The sequence below is a fragment of the Scophthalmus maximus genome, chromosome 12 (genome assembly GCF_022379125.1).
Source record: "Scophthalmus maximus strain ysfricsl-2021 chromosome 12, ASM2237912v1, whole genome shotgun sequence".
Taxonomy (NCBI): domain Eukaryota; kingdom Metazoa; phylum Chordata; class Actinopteri; order Pleuronectiformes; family Scophthalmidae; genus Scophthalmus; species Scophthalmus maximus.
Window position 1 is genome coordinate 2,920,525 of NC_061526.1, and position 23,399 is coordinate 2,943,923.

General features: G+C 41.0%; 1 protein-coding gene across 7 annotated transcripts in view; it reads right to left on the reverse strand.

Annotated features, from left to right (window-relative positions):
- LOC118287157 (multiple PDZ domain protein) overlaps positions 1-12,255 on the reverse strand; it is a 39,953-nt gene extending 27,698 nt beyond the window's left edge. For 2 of the 7 annotated variants that reach the window (XM_035612032.2, XM_047335964.1), the window contains exons 1-12: positions 12,022-12,255; positions 9,531-9,622; positions 8,015-8,181; positions 5,452-5,613; positions 4,998-5,137; positions 4,681-4,894; positions 4,223-4,345; positions 3,781-3,975; positions 3,098-3,200; positions 2,273-2,361; positions 1,431-1,665; positions 154-240 (exon numbers count right to left, since the gene is read on the reverse strand). In XM_035612032.2, coding sequence (XP_035467925.2) covers positions 154-240; positions 1,431-1,665; positions 2,273-2,361; positions 3,098-3,200; positions 3,781-3,975; positions 4,223-4,345; positions 4,681-4,894; positions 4,998-5,137; positions 5,452-5,613; positions 8,015-8,181; positions 9,531-9,546 — 1,531 coding nt within the window. In that variant the 5' untranslated portion in view covers positions 9,547-9,622; positions 12,022-12,255. Of the gene's footprint in view, positions 1-153; positions 241-1,430; positions 1,666-2,272; positions 2,362-3,097; positions 3,201-3,780; positions 3,976-4,222; positions 4,346-4,680; positions 4,895-4,997; positions 5,138-5,451; positions 5,614-8,014; positions 8,182-9,530; positions 9,623-11,804 lie in introns of all 7 variants that reach the window. The other 5 variants (XM_047335966.1, XM_047335961.1, XM_047335965.1 and 2 more) reach the window with 3 other exon arrangements.
- Between the last annotated feature and the right edge of the window lie 11,144 nt (positions 12,256-23,399).

Sequence of the window (23,399 nt, forward strand, 5' to 3'; positions counted from 1 at the left end):
TGAAACTACTAACAGCAGCCATCTCAGTATAACCCCATGTTGTGCGTTGCTAGTCTGCGTGGTCCCGACAACAAGAACCTTTATCTGTCAGATGTGTGCGCCTGCTATCTCTCCTGCTGCTGTACTTTAAAAAAAAGAATCCCAGCCTCCTACCATGTCTGTCTTCCGTTAGCGGATCCATGGCCGGGTTGACATCAGATCCTTCACTCTTTGTCTGGAGCAGCTTTTCATCTGTGGTGACTGGAAACACACGATGAAAAGGAGTGACGGACAGAAGCAGGCGGCGGCACAGACACCTGACAGCACAGGCACACAGCCACCGGAAAAAAGTCTTCTAGTCGCCACTCAAAATACTGTATACAGCAATGTTGATTTGGAAAAGCAAGCATCAGTTTAACTGCTATATAATTCTGCCGAAAAATACTATGAGCATTTCCCACTCTTTCATATTCCGTCTCCGTTTAGAAGATAAGCTTATCTCTTTTCCCTATTGGGCAAAAAAATAATATCCTAGTACTTTTTTTTATAACTTCATCGCACTTTTTTTATGTCTTTGGTGATTGCAAGTTGTTTTTCTTGCTTCTGGAGACCATAATCCTTCAATGTACTTTCTTTTAATCTTGTGCGTTGTATGCATTATAAAAATGCCAAGAGCCAATTAAAAGAAAAAATTCACATACATCATGGTTCCTGCCACATACTGTGCATGAAAACCTGACCTGTGACTCAAATGACAGTTTTTTTATTATGCAGATGGCCTGTCAAATGTTGGGCATCATGCTGTTTTTTGACTGAATGTAGTTCAGGGTCTAAACAATACAATTTAAAGCTTATTCTGTCGGTGAATGTCAATGAAAAAATGAAAGAAAAGCATGGCCCTTGACAAAGACATTTTTCAAGTGATACACTGTCAGAAAAAAGTGGTGTCCTCTGTTATCAGTGATTATTCATGATAATAACTTATAAGGGGAAGATGGCGAGTAATGTGGGTATTCTCACACTCTATTGCTCTTATTAGGAACTAAGATGTAAATGGCAAAAAGTTAAATATTCAAAATATAAACAAATAAAAATGTCAGTAGCAAAATAAATAAACTTGTTACAGGTAGACAGCTTTCTCATTACGTTATTTATCAGTGCATTGACATCAATTAGGAATGTATTTCAGTTTAGCTCAAGTCAGAGTTCAACAAATGTGTCTGGAGAAAGTTCTGTCTCTGTATTTTAACTATAGTGATAAAAGTTACTGAAAATTTAATTTGGAGTCACAGGGGTAATTACTCCTGACTGCATGATGAACACTCCTGTCTAAAATGCATTTACACATCAAATGATACTTATTTTTTTTCCCCGGACAGGGCGACGTGTAACACAGAATCTGTGTTTTTGTTAGTATCCTCATTAAATTTCTCTCACTGCATCCTTCCTACCTAGTGCAGCCTCCTCAGGCTTAATCCTCACTAGCTCAAGCTCCTTCAGGGCGATGGTGGTGGTGGGGATGGTGGTGGATGAGGGCAGGATGATGACACTGGGGGTCACAGCGGGCGGGGTCTCTTCAGGCCTGAAGCCGCGGCGGATCAGCTTAAGGTGGACTGTCTGGCCGGTGTGTCTGAGCACCTCCACAGCCTGTTGGTTGGTGTATCCCTGTATGTTTACACTATCGACCTGCAGAGGGCGATCATTTGCGGGCCATAGGATTAAAGTGGGCAAAAGAGCTTGTTGGACACAGTTGAAATTGAAATAAGATTGATTAAAGCGATTGCAAACACCAGCAGGCGTCGAGGAAACGCGAGTATTCCCATGTTTTTTCATCGATGGCAGGTCACAACTCCATATGTTAAATAATTCACAGTCAATTAAGTTCCTAACCTAAGTACGAGAGCAAAATATCCTTTACACGTCAATACAACACAACAACAAAAGAACAAGATTGTGTGAGAAACACAGGGCAAAAATAAGTAATGCTTCTAAAGATGCAAGAAACTGCACACAGTCCAACCCCATTGTTAATGTCCTACTGTAATTAAATTAAAATGTAATTTCTCATTATGCTAATTCAAGACTTTTATATTCGCAAAAAAAACTTTTATGAACCATCAGTTGATTCTGAATTATTCAAAATGATGTATCTTATAATTTCCATCCAGTGGCTGAACGAGTTAATGTGATGACCGTAATTGAAAATACCAAACACTCACTGCATATTTTACATCGTGCCACTGGAAACAGAGCAAATCGTAATGGCCACAAAGATCATAATGGTTGTACTTACAGCTATTATCTGGTCTCCAACATGAACACGGCCATCTTGCTCTACGGCGCTGTCTTTTGTTATACTCTTAACAAAAATACCAGAGGGCTCTGGGCAGTCAGAACAAGAAAGAAACATCATACAGATAAGGAACAGAGACATGATTCATGACATTGAATAAGACTCGAGGATAAAAGACACTGTTACATAACTCATAATCAGTGATGTGATGAGCACAGTGCACTTATGTCTGAGTTAATTTGAGCCAAGGCAATTAAGTATTCAATTTAATTCAATGAACATCAACATAAAATGCTATCTGTGGTTCCATTATATTGTGGCTAATGACTTGACTTTTCAAGGCAGATGAAAGTTGAATTAAAATGTAATTAATTTAAAGCTGCATTCTTTTTTTTATGTGTCTATGTTGTCTGTTTTGATTGTTGAAATAGCTAAAAAAAACACAACACTGACATTACCAAATAAAGTCTAATATTCAACCTGTTTTAGACTTCTGAGGAAAAAAAATGTCTCTAGCACTGCTAAATGCACAAAGATAAAAAAAAAAAAATAAGATAAATAATATTGAGGTTCATTTGGTAAGGTTGGCTGGAAAAAAAAACTTGATACTTGAAATAAATATATAAAAAACACTATGGACTGTTGGGGGTGTTTGTAACCACTAGCAACCCCTTTCACATTACACATTTGATCCATTTGTTATATGCTAGAAAAATATTGATCATATATATGTATATTTAGTGAAGCACTTCTGTAATTAAACATCAATATGACATTTAATTCAAAGGAGCATCTATTGTGAGAAGGTATTCTGCCATTTCTCACCTGAATTTTTATCTCCAACATAGCCAGCAATAGTAATCCCTAGTCCCTGGGTGTTCTTTGTCAGGCTCACGTCAAACGCTTCAGTGTCCTCGTCCTCACAGCCCTGGAAAAAATTAAAAGGTCAACATCGACTGGCAAAAAAAGTAAATGATAATTCATTTATCAACAGTACAAATGCAAGCCATGACACTTCATGATGAGGTCTCTGAGCAGCCATGGAAAACACAGCTTACTGGTGCCATCAAAAGGATATAACGTTTGTCATTCATATAGTGAGTTGTTGAAATTCATTCACGTTTTAAATAGGGCTGAGAGGAGCCGTACACATTAATGTTTAAGTTCAGTTTCTGAGAAAGCAAAGCAGCATCTGCACTATGAGTCACAGGTGATATAACCTGCAATATTCTATAATTCCATTTATCCGAATCTGTCAAAATGTAAAAACTGCAGATGAAAGACCTGAACTTTAAGTCTGAAATGTTTTTGATACAAGCCCATAACTCTGAAAGTGTGCCAGGCATGGTGATCAATCACCTTGATGCTTTGTTATAGAGGAACCGCTCGACTGTAGGGGTGCTCCAAATCATGAAATCAATTTAAATGTGATAACATTTCCTCATTGTAAGGATTTGTAACCCACACTTTCTTTGATTTACAGAAAAAATTGATACATCCGCTCTCACCTGCTGTTCGTTGACAGTGGGGAGCACCACGGGCATGACAGCAGAGGGATTCTCCTCCACGGGACCCCTGGTGACCACCAGCTTCACTCTGTTGCCGCATTGCCTGAGGACCTGGGCCACCTGTTCACTGCCCATGCCGTGCAGGTCGGTGTCTCCGATTCTCAGGATGTGGTCCCCACTCCGCAGGCGGCCATCCTGCGGTGGAAAAGGTATTATTTTCTGTCTTAGTTTGTGCATAATGACACTGTCACTACCAAACAAAGACAATAGAGTGATAATTAATTCTGTGCTGGTTGCAAATAACTCATTGTCAGTATACCCACCTGGCAAGAATCATCTGAAAGTGTCAAATACTAAGAAAAAATCTTCTTAATGTATTCACAATTTAAAATGCTCCCAATGGCAATTTCAAATGAAAGTAGAGATGCATTGATGCAATCACCTGATCAGCTATGCCTCCAGGAAGGATGGTTTTGACAATAACGCCAGTGGTCTTGCCTCCCACAATACCGAATCCGAGGCCAGTGCCGTCGTTGACCAGCTCAATTGTCTCCACATGCTGCAACTGGGCAGAGTGAAAAGAAAGAAACGGGGTGTGAAGACTAGTCTAAGAAAATCAGTGGCGATGTTTGAGATATTACCTTTAGAAAATAGTTTGAGTTATCAAGCCAAAACATTAGATAATGCAGATATAGTTTTCATATATTAATATAAGGACATCTTTAAAGTAGCACTCCTTGATATTCTTAGTTCTCATGTAGTCACACTGTATTGCCATGTAGGATTGAGCTGATATTTGGGTCTTAATGCAGACTGCATGTTTGACTGCTTTATAAGACAAACTGTTCCTGCACTTGGACCTCTTGTCAAACTGTGCACCCTATGTGAGTGTATTTATACCGCACTAGAGTTGGCCGACAGTGTACTGGCAGCAGAGGGTGTGCGGGAAACCACAGGACTGGCCAGCTGAGGTATTGGTCCTCGGGCCACTGTGAGCTGCACCCTCTCTGAAGCGCTCTGTAGGATGCCTATAGCCTGCTGGTGGGTCACCGTCTGGTCCAGGGGCTGGCCATTGATGGCCAAGATCTGGTCCGCTTCTTTGAGCTTTCCATCACTGTGTGGGAAAGAAGCATAGAGCGTGTCATTTAGAGAAGGACATAGTGTCGTACCAGTTGAACGGCATACTCCGGAGCAGCGGCATTTTCATTCTCACGTACCAGTGAGCCACGCTTCCCAGTTGAATTTCCTGGATGAATATGCCTAGCTCTCCGCGGTTCTCGCTCTTCAGACCCACCACGCTGAAGCCCAGACCTCCTGACACTGGCTTCTGCAGCTCCACATGATTCACGTAGCGCCCCTGTGTCATTCACACACATATACACTTTGTGCCCTTGCTGATTCATTATAGCTTCAAAGCTACAGGCAGCCTATAAAAGTCTGTTTGAAGTGCCTCAAGAGGAAAGAGCACTGTCTATAGGATGTGGTTCTCATTTTAGATGTTCCCTTCAGATATTTGGTTTGAGCTGTGACACTTGTTCAATGTGCCTGTTTGTGGTTGTCAGTTAAAATGAGCAAAACGTTTAAAAATAAGTAATAAAGTGACAGGATGTCATTATAATAGTCTATAATACTACACTGACAATATTGCACTGGCTTTACAGTTAGTTATACCTGTGCCATGGACTGAATGGTGTGCTCAAATTCTTCAGACGACGTCTGTCCATTAATGTGTGTAGAAGCAGGTACATCTGAATAGGAAACATGGCCTCCATTGGGCTTCACAGCTGTGATGGGATCGACAGGGTCACTCCCACGCGACGTCAGGACACTCCCCTGGGAACAAAAATGCACATGTAGTGAGTAACGCTGCAGATTGCTATATTATTTTTATATGCATTTTAACCAAAATGACTGTGTGAAACAACAGGGTGAAAACGACACTGGATCTTCATTACAATGTTGTCTGTCAGGTTTGCTGTTTTGAATACTACAGCTTAGAATTTCTGATTCTGCACACAGAATCAATTCAAACAGAAAGTTCAAACACAAACCGTCGTCATCGAGTTTAATTTTAGACACCAAAACACTTGATTCTGGGTTATGTGACACCAGCGCGATGACAGATAGTTTGTTGTCCGTCTATGATTAGCTGGATCTGTGGCAGCCTAATCCTTGGACAGAGATAATGGTACTTAGCTGATGTTCCAACAATGACTAGGCTCCAAATACAATATTTCTGTCATGATGGAGAGAAAAGCATCGCTGGCCATCTGGATGCCTTAATGCGCTTTGGTTTTAATTACTGCAATGACTTTACTTCTGTGACAGGTGAATTACATGAATACGACAACTACATAAAACAGTGTTTTTTCCGATTTCATTAACCAAAGGCCATAATGTTTACGGCCGTCTGAATTGGATTCAATTCAAATGGTCTCATCGATTCACAGTGATAATTTCGTAAACACTGTATTTGGCGTGTGGCCCTGAACAAGCAGAGGCTCCTTGGGATGTTGTGTGTGTGTGCATGGGGAAGTTGACAGTGCTTTCAGAGGTCAGGAAACGTGTGCAGTAAAATTGTGCGTCCTTTTAAACATAATTACCCCTCGGAAACCAAATTCCATTGGACAGGACACATTAGTGCTGCAGAGTGCAAACAAAACCCTATGGGCCGGGCTAAGTTAGCGTAGCATGCCGCTACGTTGCTGTCCTCATGCATAAGCTTTGTTAGCTGGGGCCTTGCTAAGAGGATTAAAGTTCCAGTTTGGTTCTTGCACATTTAAGAAATTGTTTCTGCCCCACTTAACACAGTGGCAGCGGCCTCTTTCTCATTGGAGAGTAGGGCCTTGTCGCCATAGCGACATGGACTGAGCTAGGCCCAACTGGCAGAGCCAGACGACGGACAGTGGGGGAGTGTGCGTCTATGCGTCTGGCTCTTGTCACAACAAAACACAAAATGCACACTTTCTCCAGATTGTTTCTGCCCGAGGGGGCAAAGAAAACACGTGCTGCTGGGTTTGGAAACTCCATAAAAACATAACACAGGCATGGACATGTGTGTTGTAGTTGCTATAATGTGGAATGAGTCCAATTTAAGATCTAAAGGGATTTTACACTGATAAACTTTGCTTAGTAAGACACAGATCGGCACCCACACATAGGAATGTAGCCCTTTTGAAACGAGCTAAATCGCCAGCACACAAAAATGCCAGCAGGGCTTTTATAATCTGAATTCCACCAGGAGTAAAAAGCTCTAGCATCCCTGCCTCCCACTGCATAGCTGAAATATTTTCGTCTCTATTTCTCAAATGCTTATCCCGGCCCCTTCCCACTGTGACTTAAGAGCTCTTTTCCTTCCACTCAAATGTTCAATTCTCAAAGGGGAGAATCCGCTTCGAAAAGAGTTCCTGACTTAGACCAACTATCTCTGCCAGTGTAGCCATGTAGCCATATTATATCTGGCTTGTGTGAACCCTGACAGCAATTTGGCCATAGCAGGAACACTACTGGGGGATGAGGATGAAAGGAAGCGGGGGGGGGGGGGGGGGGGGGGGTGTGTGTGTGTGTGTGTGTGTGTGTGTGTGTGTGTGTGTGTGTGTGTGTGTGTGTGTGTGTGTGTGTGTGTGTGTGTGTGTGTGTGTGTCGACACGAACCACATACAGAATCAGTAAGGTCACCCGAGAGACGGGCAAGAGAGGAATTTCAATTTCAACATTTTCTGGATAATGCTTTGGTTATCACGTAACCACGGACGATAGACGGCTCCACAATGCAACTCAATTCTGTCTTTATGTGCCTAAAGAAAATGGTCAGTAGCAGATTCAGTACAATAACTACGTAAATAATGGAGTCGATCTTCATAATATTGCCCAGACATACAGGACACATAAAAAAACATGGATGATGATGATGATAGGTTGATAATATTGCCCCTCCTCCTGCATCAACCCCTCCTCATCTAATGTAATGGTAAAAAAAACCTGGCAAATCTTTATTTCTCATTAACCGTGTCCACTTCCGTTTATATTACTTTTCTACATGCAAAGTATGATGGTGCCATCTGGCATTGTCGCAGTTTGTACGCCTGGGAACCCAGCAAGCACTTGTTTTTGTCATTACTCAGATTGAACGTGCTCAGAGTCCCACAGGCTCCGTTAAACGTGCAAAAATCAAAACGCAGACTTGTGTTCATCACATTATTACGGACACCTGGACCACCACCTGGGTTTTTTACCTGGTCTCTGACATGCTGGACAGATTTCTGCAAGGCCAGGATCTGGTGGAAGAGCGGGCTCTGGAGCACTGATTTGAGCAGGCTGAGCTTCTCCTCGGCGGGCACCTCTCCTCGCTCCTTCAGTTTGGCCTGGAGACGCTCCACCGCCTGCAAGGCACGCTGTGTATCTGCAAGTCGTCAAATATTTCAGTGACAGCGCCGGCGCGGGGTGAAGGAGTGGATGCAGGGAGAGGGAGGTGTGGGAGAGATAGAGGTGTGATGAGACAGAGGCTTTATCAGGGCAGGGCAGTGATAGTAAGACAGGGAAGGGTGTGTGGAAATGACCTTATCTTTGCAGTAAAATACCCTTGTTTAATTTTACCTTTAATAATATGCTTGTTAAAAAATATATAGTTTTCCATAACCGTTTGTCTTTGTTAAACAAGGACATGTACAGTACATTATGGATAGAAGAAAGATGGACGCAGCCACACATCACAACCTGCGCTCAACAGACCTCACTATTTTGAAATCATGTAGTATCAGGTTTTGCACCCAAAGAGAAACAAACTTAAATTCTCAACAATCTTTCTTTCCAGAATAGCAATGTTTGTCTCCTATTTTCGCCTTTTGGGTCAATTGTAGGTTGGCTATGAAGAGGGGAAGATAAAAGAACCAGGCCCGCCACAGTTTGCTTGCTGGACCCTGCATAAGCCCCACAATCGAGCAACTCCAGAGAGTCTTGTTAGTGGGTTTGGTCCAGCCCAACGTCATCTGGAAAAAAATCAAGCAATTTCCGAGGCTCACCAACTGTGACTAACACCTAATAGGGTGTGCACAAGGTCCAAAGCACTTTTTGGGGGGGGGGGCTGAGATGCATTGTTGTTTGAACAAAGATTGTAAACAAGCCAAAAACACTTGACCCTCGGTTTTCCTTCTGTTGGCCACTGGTCCAGTGCAGGTAGTTGTATCGTTGTCATTGCTCTCGCCCCAGTGTGCACAATGAGGAGTCGCACCAGAGTGTGACGTGTATGTGTTTATGTTTTATTTGTGGTGTTCCAAAAGATGGAGTGGTCTCGGCGTATAGAAGGCAAAACTTTACTGGCCCCCAACCCGCATGTTACGACTGACTGTGCATGGTAAACATCTTGAGACTGGCCACAGATTGCTGCTTCAAAGAAAGAAGCAAGCAAACACCAAATTGGCTCCATTACTGACATTTGGACAAATAAATCTCAACTGGGACAAACAAACACTCAAATACATGGCAACATTATCAGACATGGCAACATCGGCAATCCGCAAGCCTTCAACTGAATCCAGGGCCTCTTAACTCTGGTGGAGAAAACACACAGCAGGAGCCAAACGTGGGATGCAGCGCCAGCAAAGACGGACATCCAACCCTTTTTAAAAAACTACACTTTGTAAAAATAAATGAAAATACAGAATTTACAGTGAGTCAGCAGCAATAATATTTAATTTGACTTAATCAGATGTATGTAGCTGCCACATAAGGAAATACAAATTGATAACTTACCCATTGTTTCAATCATTTTTTAGAATTCCAGATGGATGGGATTTCTCTCCATTAACAGCAATGTCACAATCCCCCTCCCCTTTTTCCAAGGCCTGAAAAGAACAACATTACGTGTTATGTTTTTTGCCTTATCAATTAGAGAACTTTATGTACCACCTGGACACAGATTCACTCATATGCTTTTAGCTTCCACAACGCACCCTATACAAACAGGAAGTAAGAGCAGGAAAGGCCCATTATCCTATGAACCCAACCGCCTAAACATTCTCGATTCAAAAGGTCAACATGTAAGGGAAAATGTATTTATTTCCTTTCTGTCAGGCCCATATTTGTCTCTTGATAATGTTTCACCAAAAAAAACAACCTCTCAGAGTAACCATTGTGCTGAAGAACTGTAGGCTATTTACTGAGTCCCAGCCCAGAGGTGCAGACTCTCTCTCTCTACCGTCGGTTCATACTTTCTCTATATTTGACTAATGCGCTTTGGGTGCATGAAAAGCGCTTTATAAATCAAATATATTATTATTATTCTTATTATTAATGCTCGTATTGATGGATTCACGCACGATCATTTACATTATTGGGACTTTAATCAACACACTATATGTATTTTTATATATTCTAAAACTAGCATAACATTCTCACGCCATTATCTCAGTCTCCAATTGTACTGACCCTCCTTAAATTAAAAATGTACAAACAAGGTTTTATTAACTGTGCTTCTTTCCTCATTACTTTATCTAGATATCAGTATTACTTTCATGACCTGCAGCAAATCCAAATGCGTGCTGCTTCATAATGCATTGACACTAGCTAATCTACATACATACAAACATTTTGCTATAAAATAATATTTCACAGGCTGCTTAAAACAGAAAAGAAATAGCGGGGGAAAGAAATTACTTCATGCTGAGTTTACAAAGCCAGTGTCAGAAAGAACCTTGCTGCACTTGTGCATCCCACCTTTAAAGTCGAATGCTGGCACAAACAGGCGGTTATGTCTTCATATTGGACTAATGCTTCTATTACGAGTGTGATGGCTGTCAACTCCCATCCCCAGGACATCATACTCGAGTTTATAAGTGGCTTTGCTACAAGCATGACATGACTCGGGGAGACATTACACGATTAAAGGAGATTGGATAATTAAAAGCCCTACACTGACTCTTAGAATAGCTGCGGTACATGTAGCGACAGGATCACCACAGCACCGCGTTGTTTATAGTCATTCAATTTCCTTCGTAGTTCGTCCGCTGTGTGTTTGCAGAAGTTAAACTGGGGGGAAAAAATAAAAAAATCAGATTTCAGTATGTTCAGTTGCAGCTGTGCATTGTCTGGAAAACTGTAAATCATTGGGTTTATTTTGATGCACCGGAGCAAAATCAAACTTTAGATTTGAGTAGTGCTGAATTTTCTGTTCTGATGAATTGCTGCATGAAAATACATCAGTGCAGTCAATATCTTATTATCAAAGTGCTACTGAAATTTTTTGTTATTAACTGTGATCACCAAAATGATGATTTCAACATCTATTATAACTCAGTTTCAGACAAGTAAGTTTCTTATTTTTTAAAAACCCATTCCTCTACTATTCTAATATTGTCCTAAACTTGAATTGGTTTATCTTTAAAGCTACTCAGTTGTGGGTCACTCCGTTTTTTTTTCTTGCGTTATTACAATAATATGGCCACAGTAGAATGTTATGGGTGATGCGTTCAGGGACACAAGACACAGTGCGTGTTCTGGGTGTTGGCAACGCATTCGAACTGGCTCCTACGCATGAGCAAGAGCAGAAGTGATCGCCACTAGAAGTTGCGACCATCCACTGTCTCGTTATGATTCACAGGAGGCCGAAAGAAAATGTTTAGCCTCTTTGACAAAGTGGCCTCCCGCCCAGACACACGGGAGCTTTCGGGTGGCGTTTACGTGAGCTCGTGAACGAGGCGACTAACAGCCAATCATAACAGCTTGTGGATGTATCGTACAGTTCCATGTCAAAAGTCGGGTTAACGACATAATTCCCGGCGTTAATAGCGCGTTTGCTTCGGCAGAAGTGCGTGTGTTGTTGGGAGACCATGTCAGGGTTGCGAGTATTTTGAAAACAGTCGCCAAAGCACTCGGGACAATCCGCTTTTCTCAACTCCTCCTCCTCCTTCCCCATGTCATCCGTGCGGCGAGAAAGCAACAGGCTTCCTGACACGAAGACGATGAAGAAGTTGAACAGTACCGCCGTCTGTTTCCCCGCAAAACCAAACGCCCACGGTGTCTACTTACACTCCACACGTTGCGATTTGAAAAACAGCGCTCGGAGCTGTTTTCCTAAATCCCGTCTTTCTCGCCCAGTGCCCCTTCTCCGCGACGACACTGGAGCGGCTCCCCGGCGTTCGGCGGCCGCCCGGCGAACAAAGGCGACTCTGACGAAACGCACCTCAATCCTCAACCGATCAGTGAGATGTGTCGAAGCGAAGCCTGTCGGAAAACGATCACTTACATCGAGTGGCGCGGGCCCCTTTTGCCCTCCCGGCGGCCGGTGTCCGAGCCGACCCTGCGTCGTCCCGCGGCTCGCGGCGCACTGACGGGGGCTTAGAGATGGGGCGCTGTAACCCGACCCACTGTGGACATCTTCGGCGACCGCGGCACCGCCGGCTGAGCTGACCTGAAGCGCCGCTTGCTGGCGGCGCTGACGCCCGGGCCCGACATGTCCAGCCCGCCTCGCACCGCCCAGCCAATGATCGCATCGTCAAATAATTCAAATCAAACCCGAAATGGCCGAATCCGCATGTTTTTGGAGGCGCTGGAGGTCCCTAGGAAGTGGACAGTGGCTTTTCCATAACTAACTGTATATATCATACGGATTTAGAACAGTAACCAATACTCCACTGGATTCATAGTGACTGTTAATAAAAAAGTGCTCTATAAATACAATTTATTATTATTATTATTATTATTATTATTATGACCTCAGAAAACCCCAATGAGATTTAAAAAAAAAATTCTATTCCTGAAACATAACAACTAGAACAGTGAAAGAACACCTTTTTGACAGATAAGGTAAAGCATCAGCCGGTTGACATTGGTATGTAGTGGTGTAAACTTTCAACACATTTGCGAGTGTAGCCTAATCAAATTTCTAGAGTCAAATATTCATGGGGACAGGGACAGTTTCCCCATTGAGCTAGGATAGGGGGTTAGGGGGAGTCTCGAGGGCAGACATAGGCCCACAGGATTTAAAAGAAAAAAAAATCTGATACATTTTAAATGTAAAAGATAGAGCTCTATTAAGTTCCTGTCCCCACCAGGCCTTCTTGGATTAAAAAAAAAATAGCACTAGTTCCATTTTCTCAAGAATGCCAGAAACATTTTTGTGCCCAAAACTCAACATTTCAGCCCAAACTGACATTTTTTTATGCACCATAGGGGTGATGCATAATCTTTATATATATATATATATGCATCACTCTATGGTGCATAAAAAAACAAAAGAAAAACCTATGAGACCACCTTGTCCTTAGTGTCACGGGTGCAGTGGAAGGCTATACTGCTTATTTGCCCTTAAGAGAAAACCCTGAGTTGTGTGAAATATTAAAGGAAGCGTAACACTGTTATCATTATGTTGGAGTCATTGTTGGACAAATAAGTAAGAAAACCAGACCTGAATTCTTTAGTACTAAAATTGCTGCGGGGTATTAATTCTTGGCAGAATTGACAGAAACTTGAGGCATGGTTCAGATTTCATCAGGGCATCACTGTTCAATGTTGTTGTTTTTTGTACTACTAAACTAATAAGCAATTTATGAGCAAAATATTTTTGGGTGAATCCGGCACAGTGGTATGCGAGACAACAGCATTGCTCATCCTGCTACTAAAACACAGTGAGCCGAGTGCAATAAACATGAAGTTTATCTGTCGACCAGATGCACACGTACTGTACGAGCAAGGCATCATTAATTCACCGGCACAATGGTGTGAATTTGATAACAAGTAGAAAGGATGTTATTTTTAGGCCCAGGAAACACCTTGGGAAAGGACAATTCTTCGTGTGCCCTGTTTATGCGATTATGAACTCTATTTCGGTCAGCAATGATCCACGCTTATCACATTGGATATGAGCTGTTACTCGAAGTGGAATGTTTTGAATGCCTAGTGGGACAGAAGCTGATGACTGTTAACTCATGACTCGTATCAGACAAAACCAAAATATCAATACATTGATTATATTTGCATTGTTTTCTTTCTACTTCATTTGTCAAGGAAAGAGTGCTGTATCCTATGTATTGTGTGGTCAAGTTGTTGATCAGGGTCGGCCTTTTGACCTCACCGTGATCAACTCTGGGACTTTTTGTCGTCGTGGTCATGGATCAAGACCTCTGAGGGAGAGCAGAAAGGAGCAGGGCCACTCGGTAAGAAGTAATTTCAGCAAGAATCAGAGGGATAAAAGCTGCTTTCAGGAAGCTGATACTGACTAAATCCCCTCACCATTTATATCTTTACTTCTGCCTTCCGCTTATCCACCCTGTAACTCCCCTCTTACTCTGACAATAAGCCACTTTTACGTGGGAGGTCTGACTCAGCCAAACACTGGAAAAGAAGAGATTGAAACAAGAAAGAAAGGAAGAAAGAACATCTCGGCTCAGTGCTCGGCGGCTTCAGCATTTTGTATTTTTGTACCTGCCTATTACAGGCCATCAGCAGTATAGTCTTTGTTTGAGGCCGCTTAGTAACATGAGACACCAAATCTGGTAATTGGATTCAAATCTTATTTCTGTAATTTTTCTTTCTTTCTACTTCCTCATATTTAGTCTAAGGCTTTCATTTCATTTGTTCCTTTCACTTAGCCATTTTAAATGGTCCAATTCTGTATAATTAAAGCTGAGGCTGAATAGGTATGCAATACATTCTCAAATCCACAAGGACAGAAATAAAAAGTATATTGATGGCCTGATTAAATTTCATCTTAGAGCAAGCAAATGCCAATGTAACATCTGAAATTAGTGTCTTTTTATCATTCTATAACTTTTGGAATTCACACAGTAACTTTCGTCAAAACTTGAAGATTAAACTCTGTTTACTGTCTGTGGCAATAAACCAACTAATAACAAATTGGTTTCACTTATGGAATAAGCTATTGCATGTGATGCATTGAACATACACGCCATATTTGTTGATAAATATCAGTGTTTGACTGTCTCCATGGTTGTTCTGAGGGCTGTGTGAGATGTTCTCCATGACTAAAGGTGTTACTAATAGCATTGACAGAGGCAGACACATCGGGGAAGTAGCACACCTAAATGGCATGCTGACATGATTCATGCAATTATTAATAATATTGTCTTTGACAGTTCAAAATGTCTGCAGTGTTACTGGTCAACAGACAGACAGATGACATACAGCACCTTGTGCCGGTCACATTCCCATAACGCAGCAGACGCTGCTTGATTTCAATTTAGTAATGAGAATGATCAAAGGACTGATTATTCAAGGTCCCAATGATTTCGGAAATTAAATTGAAACCCTTTCTGCTATACACACGATGTCAGTGCCTGAAAAGAAAAAAACACCCTTTCTTTAAAGGACCTCACTTTCAGATACAGTGCTTTATTGGATAGCAGCTAGGTGTATGAAGTCATACTGTGTAATAAAGAAATGTCCTGAAGGAATTACAAATTCAATGACTGAGCTGCACTGGCAGACGGAAAGCTGGCATTGTCTGCCAGCCTTGATTTATTGCCAATAAAGCCATCAACATTGAAATAGCCTCGGAATGATAACATCCCAAAAGATGTGCGAAGGCTCACAGAAGGAATCAGACATCGTGATTTTATTTTTCTATGCAATACGGCCAGACAAAAAATATTGAAATAAAAAAAAAATCACGTCTACCTTTTCAATCCTTATTACACTTAGTGACCTTAATTTACAGTAATTCAGCCGTGGGGTCAAACACCAGTAGATGGCACACAACAGTAAAGGACAGCCACCGATTTGGATGATTTAAGAGTAAGATAATGCTGGTCCCGGAGGGAATTCGAGCTTTGTGTCAGTAGGTCTTTGGGGTCACAAGATTGAAAATTGAAGGTTTTCCCTGATGGCTCTGAAAAGGAAAGGTCACATGGGTCATAGCTAATCAATAGGGCTGTTTCTGTCCGGAATATGAATGTGCAAAAGGAACATTTCATGCCAATCTCGTGGATACTCTTGGAGATTTTTGAGGCGCTGAGCTTATGTTGCCAACAAAAATGATGATGTGGAGGGGTGCTCCAGAAGAGGGAGCATGGGGTCATCACCAAAAATCAATCAGCTTGTGCCAATCGGAGGCATGAATGTGCACACCAAATACCATGCCGATCCAGATGTGAAAATCAACTGTACATATCATAACTACTGAACTATACATTATGCTAAATATAATAAATGTGTAATTCATATATGTATGAGAGCTGGATCTGCTTGACAAATGCCCAATACAGCAAATGCACTGACGGCTAAATACTTGAAATAAGTTAATAAATGAAATAATTCAAGAGCCCCATGTATGATGAAATACCTCTCCTCTCCTAGAAACCAAGACTGTCTCCCTTGTGTGATGAGTTATGCATTAACATTGTAGAAAGAAAAAAAATGAAAGAATCATTGATCAGTGAAAGCGAGTGAGAAAAAACAACAAAGGTTTGTCATAAATGCATATTTGCATTTCAGACTGTGAACGTCAGGGGCAATTCATCGCCTCCATTGATTTCACGCGCAACGTTTCCGCGAAAAATTACAGAGCAAATTACAGCCTGCGTCGTTTCGAAGCGCTTTGAGAGCAGTTAACTGACCTCGGTGCCCCTGACAGCTGACAGTCGGGCCTGGAAGCCTCTGTCGAACAGTGTGGACTGCGCTTTCTGTGGTTTCACTCTGTGTTCGTCAAAGTCAACAGGGCTTGTGAACGCACCCCGTCCGATGGAGATGGTCGGAGACGCACATACACACAGCTGGTGTGTCTCCTCTCATCAGCAACCTTTACATTTCACACCTGCGTCAAACCTTACATTCCAGTCAAAGAGCATTTGAAGTCGTCCGTAATATGGATTTTTATCACCTAAGTGGTGACTCCCCTGCACTTTTGAGAAAATACCCTTGTGTCCAGTTGCAGCCCCCAAAAATGTATATTTTAAGCGACTGAAGATCGAATGGGCCTTGAAATTGCGCAGGTAAACAAAGATGGCGGCTACCGGGAGCTGGCAGCATCTCCTAAACAATCACCATGTAAGTATCTCCAAATTTCGCCTTTCGTTTTATTTCGAGACTCTTTGTGTACATTTCCCGAGTCGACGTGTTCATACTTCTGTCGCGCACGTGGCCAGTGCTTAAAAACGCTTTTTTCTTTTGAGCAGCTAACTATAATATTCAACATTTTCAGCCTCCCTAGCTCTGGGTGTTAGCATGCTAACGCTAGCCGCTCAGCTACCTGTCTCGCCGAGCGTCGGCGGTCAGTCGCGCCAGTGTTTTGCTCACACGCAGGTGTTGGGCGAATTCAAACCTAACATGTATAATAATGACATAACGCCACTGAATGGAACATTGCAAATCCGCCCGAAGGGCACATTAAAAAGTCTGTAACCAGCTGCCGGAAGTTGTCATGATGCAACCAGCCTATTATTAACACGCTGCTTCCAATGTGCAGTGACAAGTTTCTCTGGAGCGGGTGTGTGTTAAATGATGCATTGTCCTAATGATCTTAATGTTAAGGGTTAGCCCCTTTAGTACAGTTTTTGCCATATGAATCCTTGTCATTGCATGTTTTTTATGCTGTCATCAATCCTTTTTTCATTGCAGTTTTTATTCCGTGGTAGAAACAAATGTCACGTATTTTTTGTTTGTTGTTGTCTTTAATCATACGTTCCTGTAACGGGGAACTGACAGCGTGACAACACTTTGGAGCCTCACTCTGTTTCCAATATCTTTATTATCATCATTTCACTCTGGTGATTATTAAGAAAGCTTGTGGAAACAGCCTCTTTGGATGTTTTTCTAGCCAAAGTTAGAGTATGATCGACATCCGGTTAAATTGGGTTCATTCTTTCGTCAACGTCTTCGTACTGAACTTTAAAGAGGGCATCACACACAGTCACGGATGCCTGTCATGATGATAAATAATGCAGTGCTGTTTGTGGAAATACTTTTTTAACTACAGAAGAGGTGATTGTCGTGCTTTGTGTGACAGGGTGGAAATTAGTGTGCCCTGTCTAGAATCTCTGCGATAACTGTCTGCTTTTTAACGCATCATCCACCTCTATACCATTGGATAACCAGCATTTCTAGACACAGCTAAATTTAGGGCTTATAAGGACAAAATGAATATATGCAGTCGGTACCAGGCAAGTTTTACTCAGTACTAACTTTGCAAATATTTGATTTATGTCCAGTGTGTCAGAGAGTTGTCTAAACAGAAATATAAATTAATTAATTATTGTTTTTTGATTAGCTAAGCGTCACTGTCTTTTTGTTTTTGTTTATTCACACCAATGATCCATTTTTTGAACATATCTAACATAGTAGACTTTCGCACCTTTTTTGTACTAGCAGATAATTGTCATAAAATTATTATGGACAAATTTGCATGCACATCCAGCAGGCACAGAGCAACATTCGTGTCATATAGCTTGCCACCTAAATGTACAGTAAGTCCAATATTCATTCTCCTTTTATGTCCATTTTGGTCTCCACCAACTCATGAGGGGAAGATCTGGCTTGTTAAACTGATGACTGCCCCATTATGTTCACCTGCCAGCAGACGAGTTGCTGACTGTCTGTTGTTCGGTTCTGGGTAAGTACCTTAGCATCAATTTTCAGACTTTCATATCTGCTGTCTGTGGCTGGCACATAAATATTCATTCCTCCACAAGCAGAGAAAGATGGCCTCAACTCCATACTATTTAGTGAAAATAAAGGTATAAAATGTGTAAAAGTCTATATATTATCTGGATGATTCATAGACTTTTACTTTTGCAGAAATGGTAGTAGCATCATTCCTTTTGCTTTTCAGTGATCTCTATAGATTTCATCTCTTCTCCCACATTTACCTGCAGCGTTTAAAAGAAAAAACACGAAGAGCAGTAGTACTGTAGAGCCACTGAGATGAACTTAACTTTTCTAAATAAACTTTTTAACAAGTGTGCAAATTTAGCACGCTGCGCAAAGACCGAGTGTAACAAGCAGATTCTCCTCTGAAAAATGAAGTGTGCGTTGAGGAAGTCTATTCGGAGCAGAAAGTCTTACTTTGTGTTGACTCTTTGTATGTGATTCTGTGTTTTTTAGTTTTCTTTGCAGCGGTGATTTCTATTTTTATTTATTTTTTTCATTAATGAAGATGACACATGCTGTAGTAGCAAAGCTTCAGAAAAAATGGTAGCCCATGTCCTTTAAAAAAATATAATGATTCATGCTCCATATGCTTTAAAACAAACCTAACAACTGTGACTTCAGTGCTCTTAAAGTTTGTGCCAAAACTCATCCAAAGTGGATAGCAAACGATTGTCAATTAAATTATGCAAGACTTTCTATTAAGGCCGACTGCAATATGTCTGAGTCATCATTTGAATGAGATTTAAAAGAGCAACACACAGAAATACAAACAGTCATGTGTTGGATTGTACCATGTAAACTGACTCGTGACCTACTTTTACCACTCCAGGTTTGAGCTATCGTAGTTACTCGAAAGTTAACATCATGCAACATTAGTTAATGCTTGTTTTCTTAACAGTGGGGGAATGATTGACATTGTTGCAAAAGTTTTGTCAAAAAATTGGGAATATTTCCTTTGTCGAAGAACTGAGGCTGCCCTGCAGTGCGTGAGAGAAATGTAGGTGTTGCGTCATGAAGTTTACTCCGGCTGATGTAACGTTGGATGTAGGCCGGCCGTCATTGCCCACTGAATGTGGGTAGTCATGTGCCTGCAAATGCTGAAGTTAAACATAGACAACTCTTGAACACATTAACAGACACTTGCAACTTGATTTAATGTTTGAAAATAAGTTGTATAGATCAAAAGATAGTGCCAGATTCTACAGATTGTAATGCTGTATTTGCTTTAAACATGACAATGTAAAATTCACCCCTGCACACTTATTGTAAATGTGTGTAATGTTGACAAACTTTAAACTCATTCAGGAACGAAAAGACACAACCTTTCAGTCTTTAGTAATTCCTCTGACCCTCCGATGAAGGCCGTAGGACCAAAGTGTGCCGCCTTGGCGCATGAATGTGTCCAGATTTTTGGACTCGAGATACTGTAGTGTTCAGTCTTCTCTTTGGTCATATCAGAGGTTTTCCTCATGAGAAAAAAAATCCACAGCATTTCTAATTTGTTAAAATGCTTAAAACAGCATATATTTAGGCTCATGTGAAAAAAGGTTTCTTGTGGCAGTGTGAATTACGATTCTTGTCTTTCAGGAACAAAGGCAGAATTAGGGTGGTGTTGTTATCTGTGCTAAAGATACCGTAGTTTAGACATTAGATCAAAGTGGATGGATGGGACCTGGACAGGGATGGCATTGTGCATTTCCTTCTGGCAGTTCATTTGATCGTTAGTCATTTTGCCAGTCAGTTTCAGATGATTTTTTTTTTTAAACCATTGCTTCGATTTGGTCTTTCCTCAACCTTAACTAAGTACTTCTGCTTTAAAACATGTGGTATATTAACCCAAACAATGATCTTTCCATAGGTTAGGGTGAGTTGACTTTTGTTTATTAGCGGCCAGTTTCGGCCAACATGTGGACTATGTAATCTAAACGAAACCTAATATTTCACACATTGCAGATCTTTTCATTTATGTAATTTCTACCCAAATATCACTAAACTTTTTTTTTCTATAGTCCACACCCATAAACCAAGAACACATCCACTTGTTTTCCCCCCAAACAGCTGGAGAAGGTTGTCTTGTAACGGCACTTAAAGCACTGCTGCATATCAGAGTGTCAGCACTAGGCTTGCTAGCATGGATAAATATAAAGAATGGCTTCTACATTATTGGATACTTTGCACTGTCCCCATCCCCAAATGCTTTATTTTTCCTGAACAGCTTTATATTTGGCAACAGCAGGTAAGTCGCTGTACAGGGGTTTTATAGTGCCATGCATCACTTTGCGGTGTTCAATTATGTCTGTGTCTCAGGTGCTTAACTCTCTGTATTTAGTAAATCCATTGCTGGCAGCTGGAAATTTTCCATTATTGTACTACACACACTATTATACATATTGCCATGGAACTGAAATGTTGGTGTTGACACAGAAAACAACCATGAAATTAGCCCGTTGTTATACAAATACATTGACTCGGAAACTATGAGCATACTTAAATACAATTAAAAACGTAAACAAAAAACGAACAGGATATTTTCAAGCTGTTATATAAATTGTACAGTCTTAAATTTCAGCTGCCTCTGATAAAATGGAAACACTTAGTTTGTGAAACAAATGCATTTCAATTTACCTTGCTACTAAATAATGATGCAATATGCAGCTTTTGGGGTTGAGTTAAGTATATAGTCTCTTCTACGGCACCTGGAGACAAGTATTATTAATAATAATAAAGTTACCCCATTTCTGTATCAGTGTACTAACTTTGATTCTGAATGTGTGCCAGTGAATCCAAAATGTTGTAACAACTGATACAAACATGCTGCTGTATATTTTATTCAGATAAGTTACATTTAACAAATCAAACTGAACAAACAACAACTCAAATATTAATTTTACACATCAGAGCTCAAATTTAACGTGTTTTACCAGAAACCTTTGGCATATTTACCCTGGAAATATTTCTGCTCTATTATGGAGTCTTTCATTCTATTGATGCTGAGTAGATTTAAACCAAAATAACTTATTTCCAGCAGAAACAAGCTGCAGACACATCACCAGTATAATCGCTGATAAGCTGATGCAACTTCCAACTTTACAGGGTAAACAGAAGTCCATGATTCCCTCTGTCTTTGGTCTCAACCGACTCCTGTGGGAAATACCTGTGTTGTTTGAAGCTCACGGTCCACTCTATGTTCACAAACATGCTGCTAATTTTGCTTTGCGTGTTGCATGGTGCTGGGCAGGTAGTGAAAAATTGGAATTTTTTGGGAGCTTTTTCCTCTGCAGACAGCTGATGTTATTGCTGCCTTGAGGACAGTAAGGTTAGTGACAAATCCTTGCACTGATCCCTTTGCTGCCAATGAGGCACTAGCAGTAATGGAATAAAATTAATTTTTATATTGCTGATGGGTATATTTACTAACATAAAATATGTCATGTACATACTCATAGCTGGATATCATTGTCACTGGGGAAGCTGAGACTGTTGTCTCATTAAAGCCTTTTCCTTTGCTTAAAATAACAGTGCCAGAAACTGACAAGTACAGAATAGAAATACCTTTCTGTTTTAATTCATAATTATATGCTGTTTTAGAGTTACAGTTGACCTTCTTTTAAAAAAGGAAGCAGCTATATTCACGCAATTCAAGGAACATTTCCTTTTGCTTCTATGATTTTCCTTTTAGGTAATGTAACTCGATATGTGGTCGGACTTGCCTTCATTCCGCTGTTTTCTTTAAATGCTTTTCTATTTCAGTGGAGGATTTGTAAGGCTGTTTACACTTCAATCACAGAAGCGCGTTATTCAGATGATAAAAAAGAACCGATTCAATCCTGACTATTCTTTTGTTCTGTTGGCATGTGCATCTTCACTGGTGCTGCAGTATTCACGTTACTGATATTTTGGAGACCGACACTCTTATTTTGTGGTTCTTGTACATTTTTTGGCTGCAGTTTATAGCATGGCACTTAAGGCATTGCTTTGAAGCTACTTGGTTTATGCAAGTGTAATGGCAGGCTGCTTTGGTCAGCGCTCTACCTGGAGAAATCCATTTGAATCGGGGGTGCACGGAAAGTAGTGCCAGCGAGAGATAACGCCGCATCTTTTCAAATGCAGGCAGACAGTTATTTTTCACTGCTGCACTCAGGAGTTCAAGGTGTTTCTCAGACAGGAAACAAGTGCAAAATGTGCTCCACCAGGCCTGTGCTCGCATGGGCTCATTAGTGGAGCACTGGGTGAGGGATTGAATGATTACTTGTTATTGTTTGATTGTAATTAGGATAGTTAAAGTGATTAATTGGCTATAGGATGATTGAGAGGGTGAATGCTGGCTGGCTCCAGCTGTAAGTGTGCCGCAGCTGATGCTGCTTTCAAAGGTCAAGATCAAAGATTTAATGATTCTTTATCCTTAATTTCCCCCCCCTCAAACGACAGTGTCTGAATATTTATCTGCCACTCTTGGGTTGCAATTTTGTGAATCCATTTTTTTCCTGCACGTTTCATGCCATTCCCAGCTGTGGGGAAGAAAAGCAGTCAAAGGATTGGAATGGCTGGAGTTACAGTAGATGTGGTGGAATACTAAGTAGGAGCTACAGCAGCCTCCAGCAAACGGATCTGGATGAATAATTGGCTTTCAGCAAGAAAAGGGACCATTAACTCTTCTTTGAGGATAAACTGTTAAAAAAAACAGATGCAAACACATCTCACACAGGCAAATAATTTCCCCCAGAGAATACAGTTTCTGAATTGATTAACTTTTCTTTTTTTAAACTTAGGCAAACATTTTTTTAATTAAGCTTGCTTGGCAGCATTTCATCTGCCACACCTATAACAACGTGTTTGGCATCTTCACTCATCAACTCCAATCTTCCGGCTGCATTCCCCTTTAATGGACCTATTGATACCAGTTACATTTGCAAGAAGCATTGAATCTTTTAAGAGATAGAGAGAGGCAGTGGATTCCACATAAATATTGCAGTCTCAGGCGCACTGACAGAATGTAATATAACATGGGTGTCCCTCCTCCCA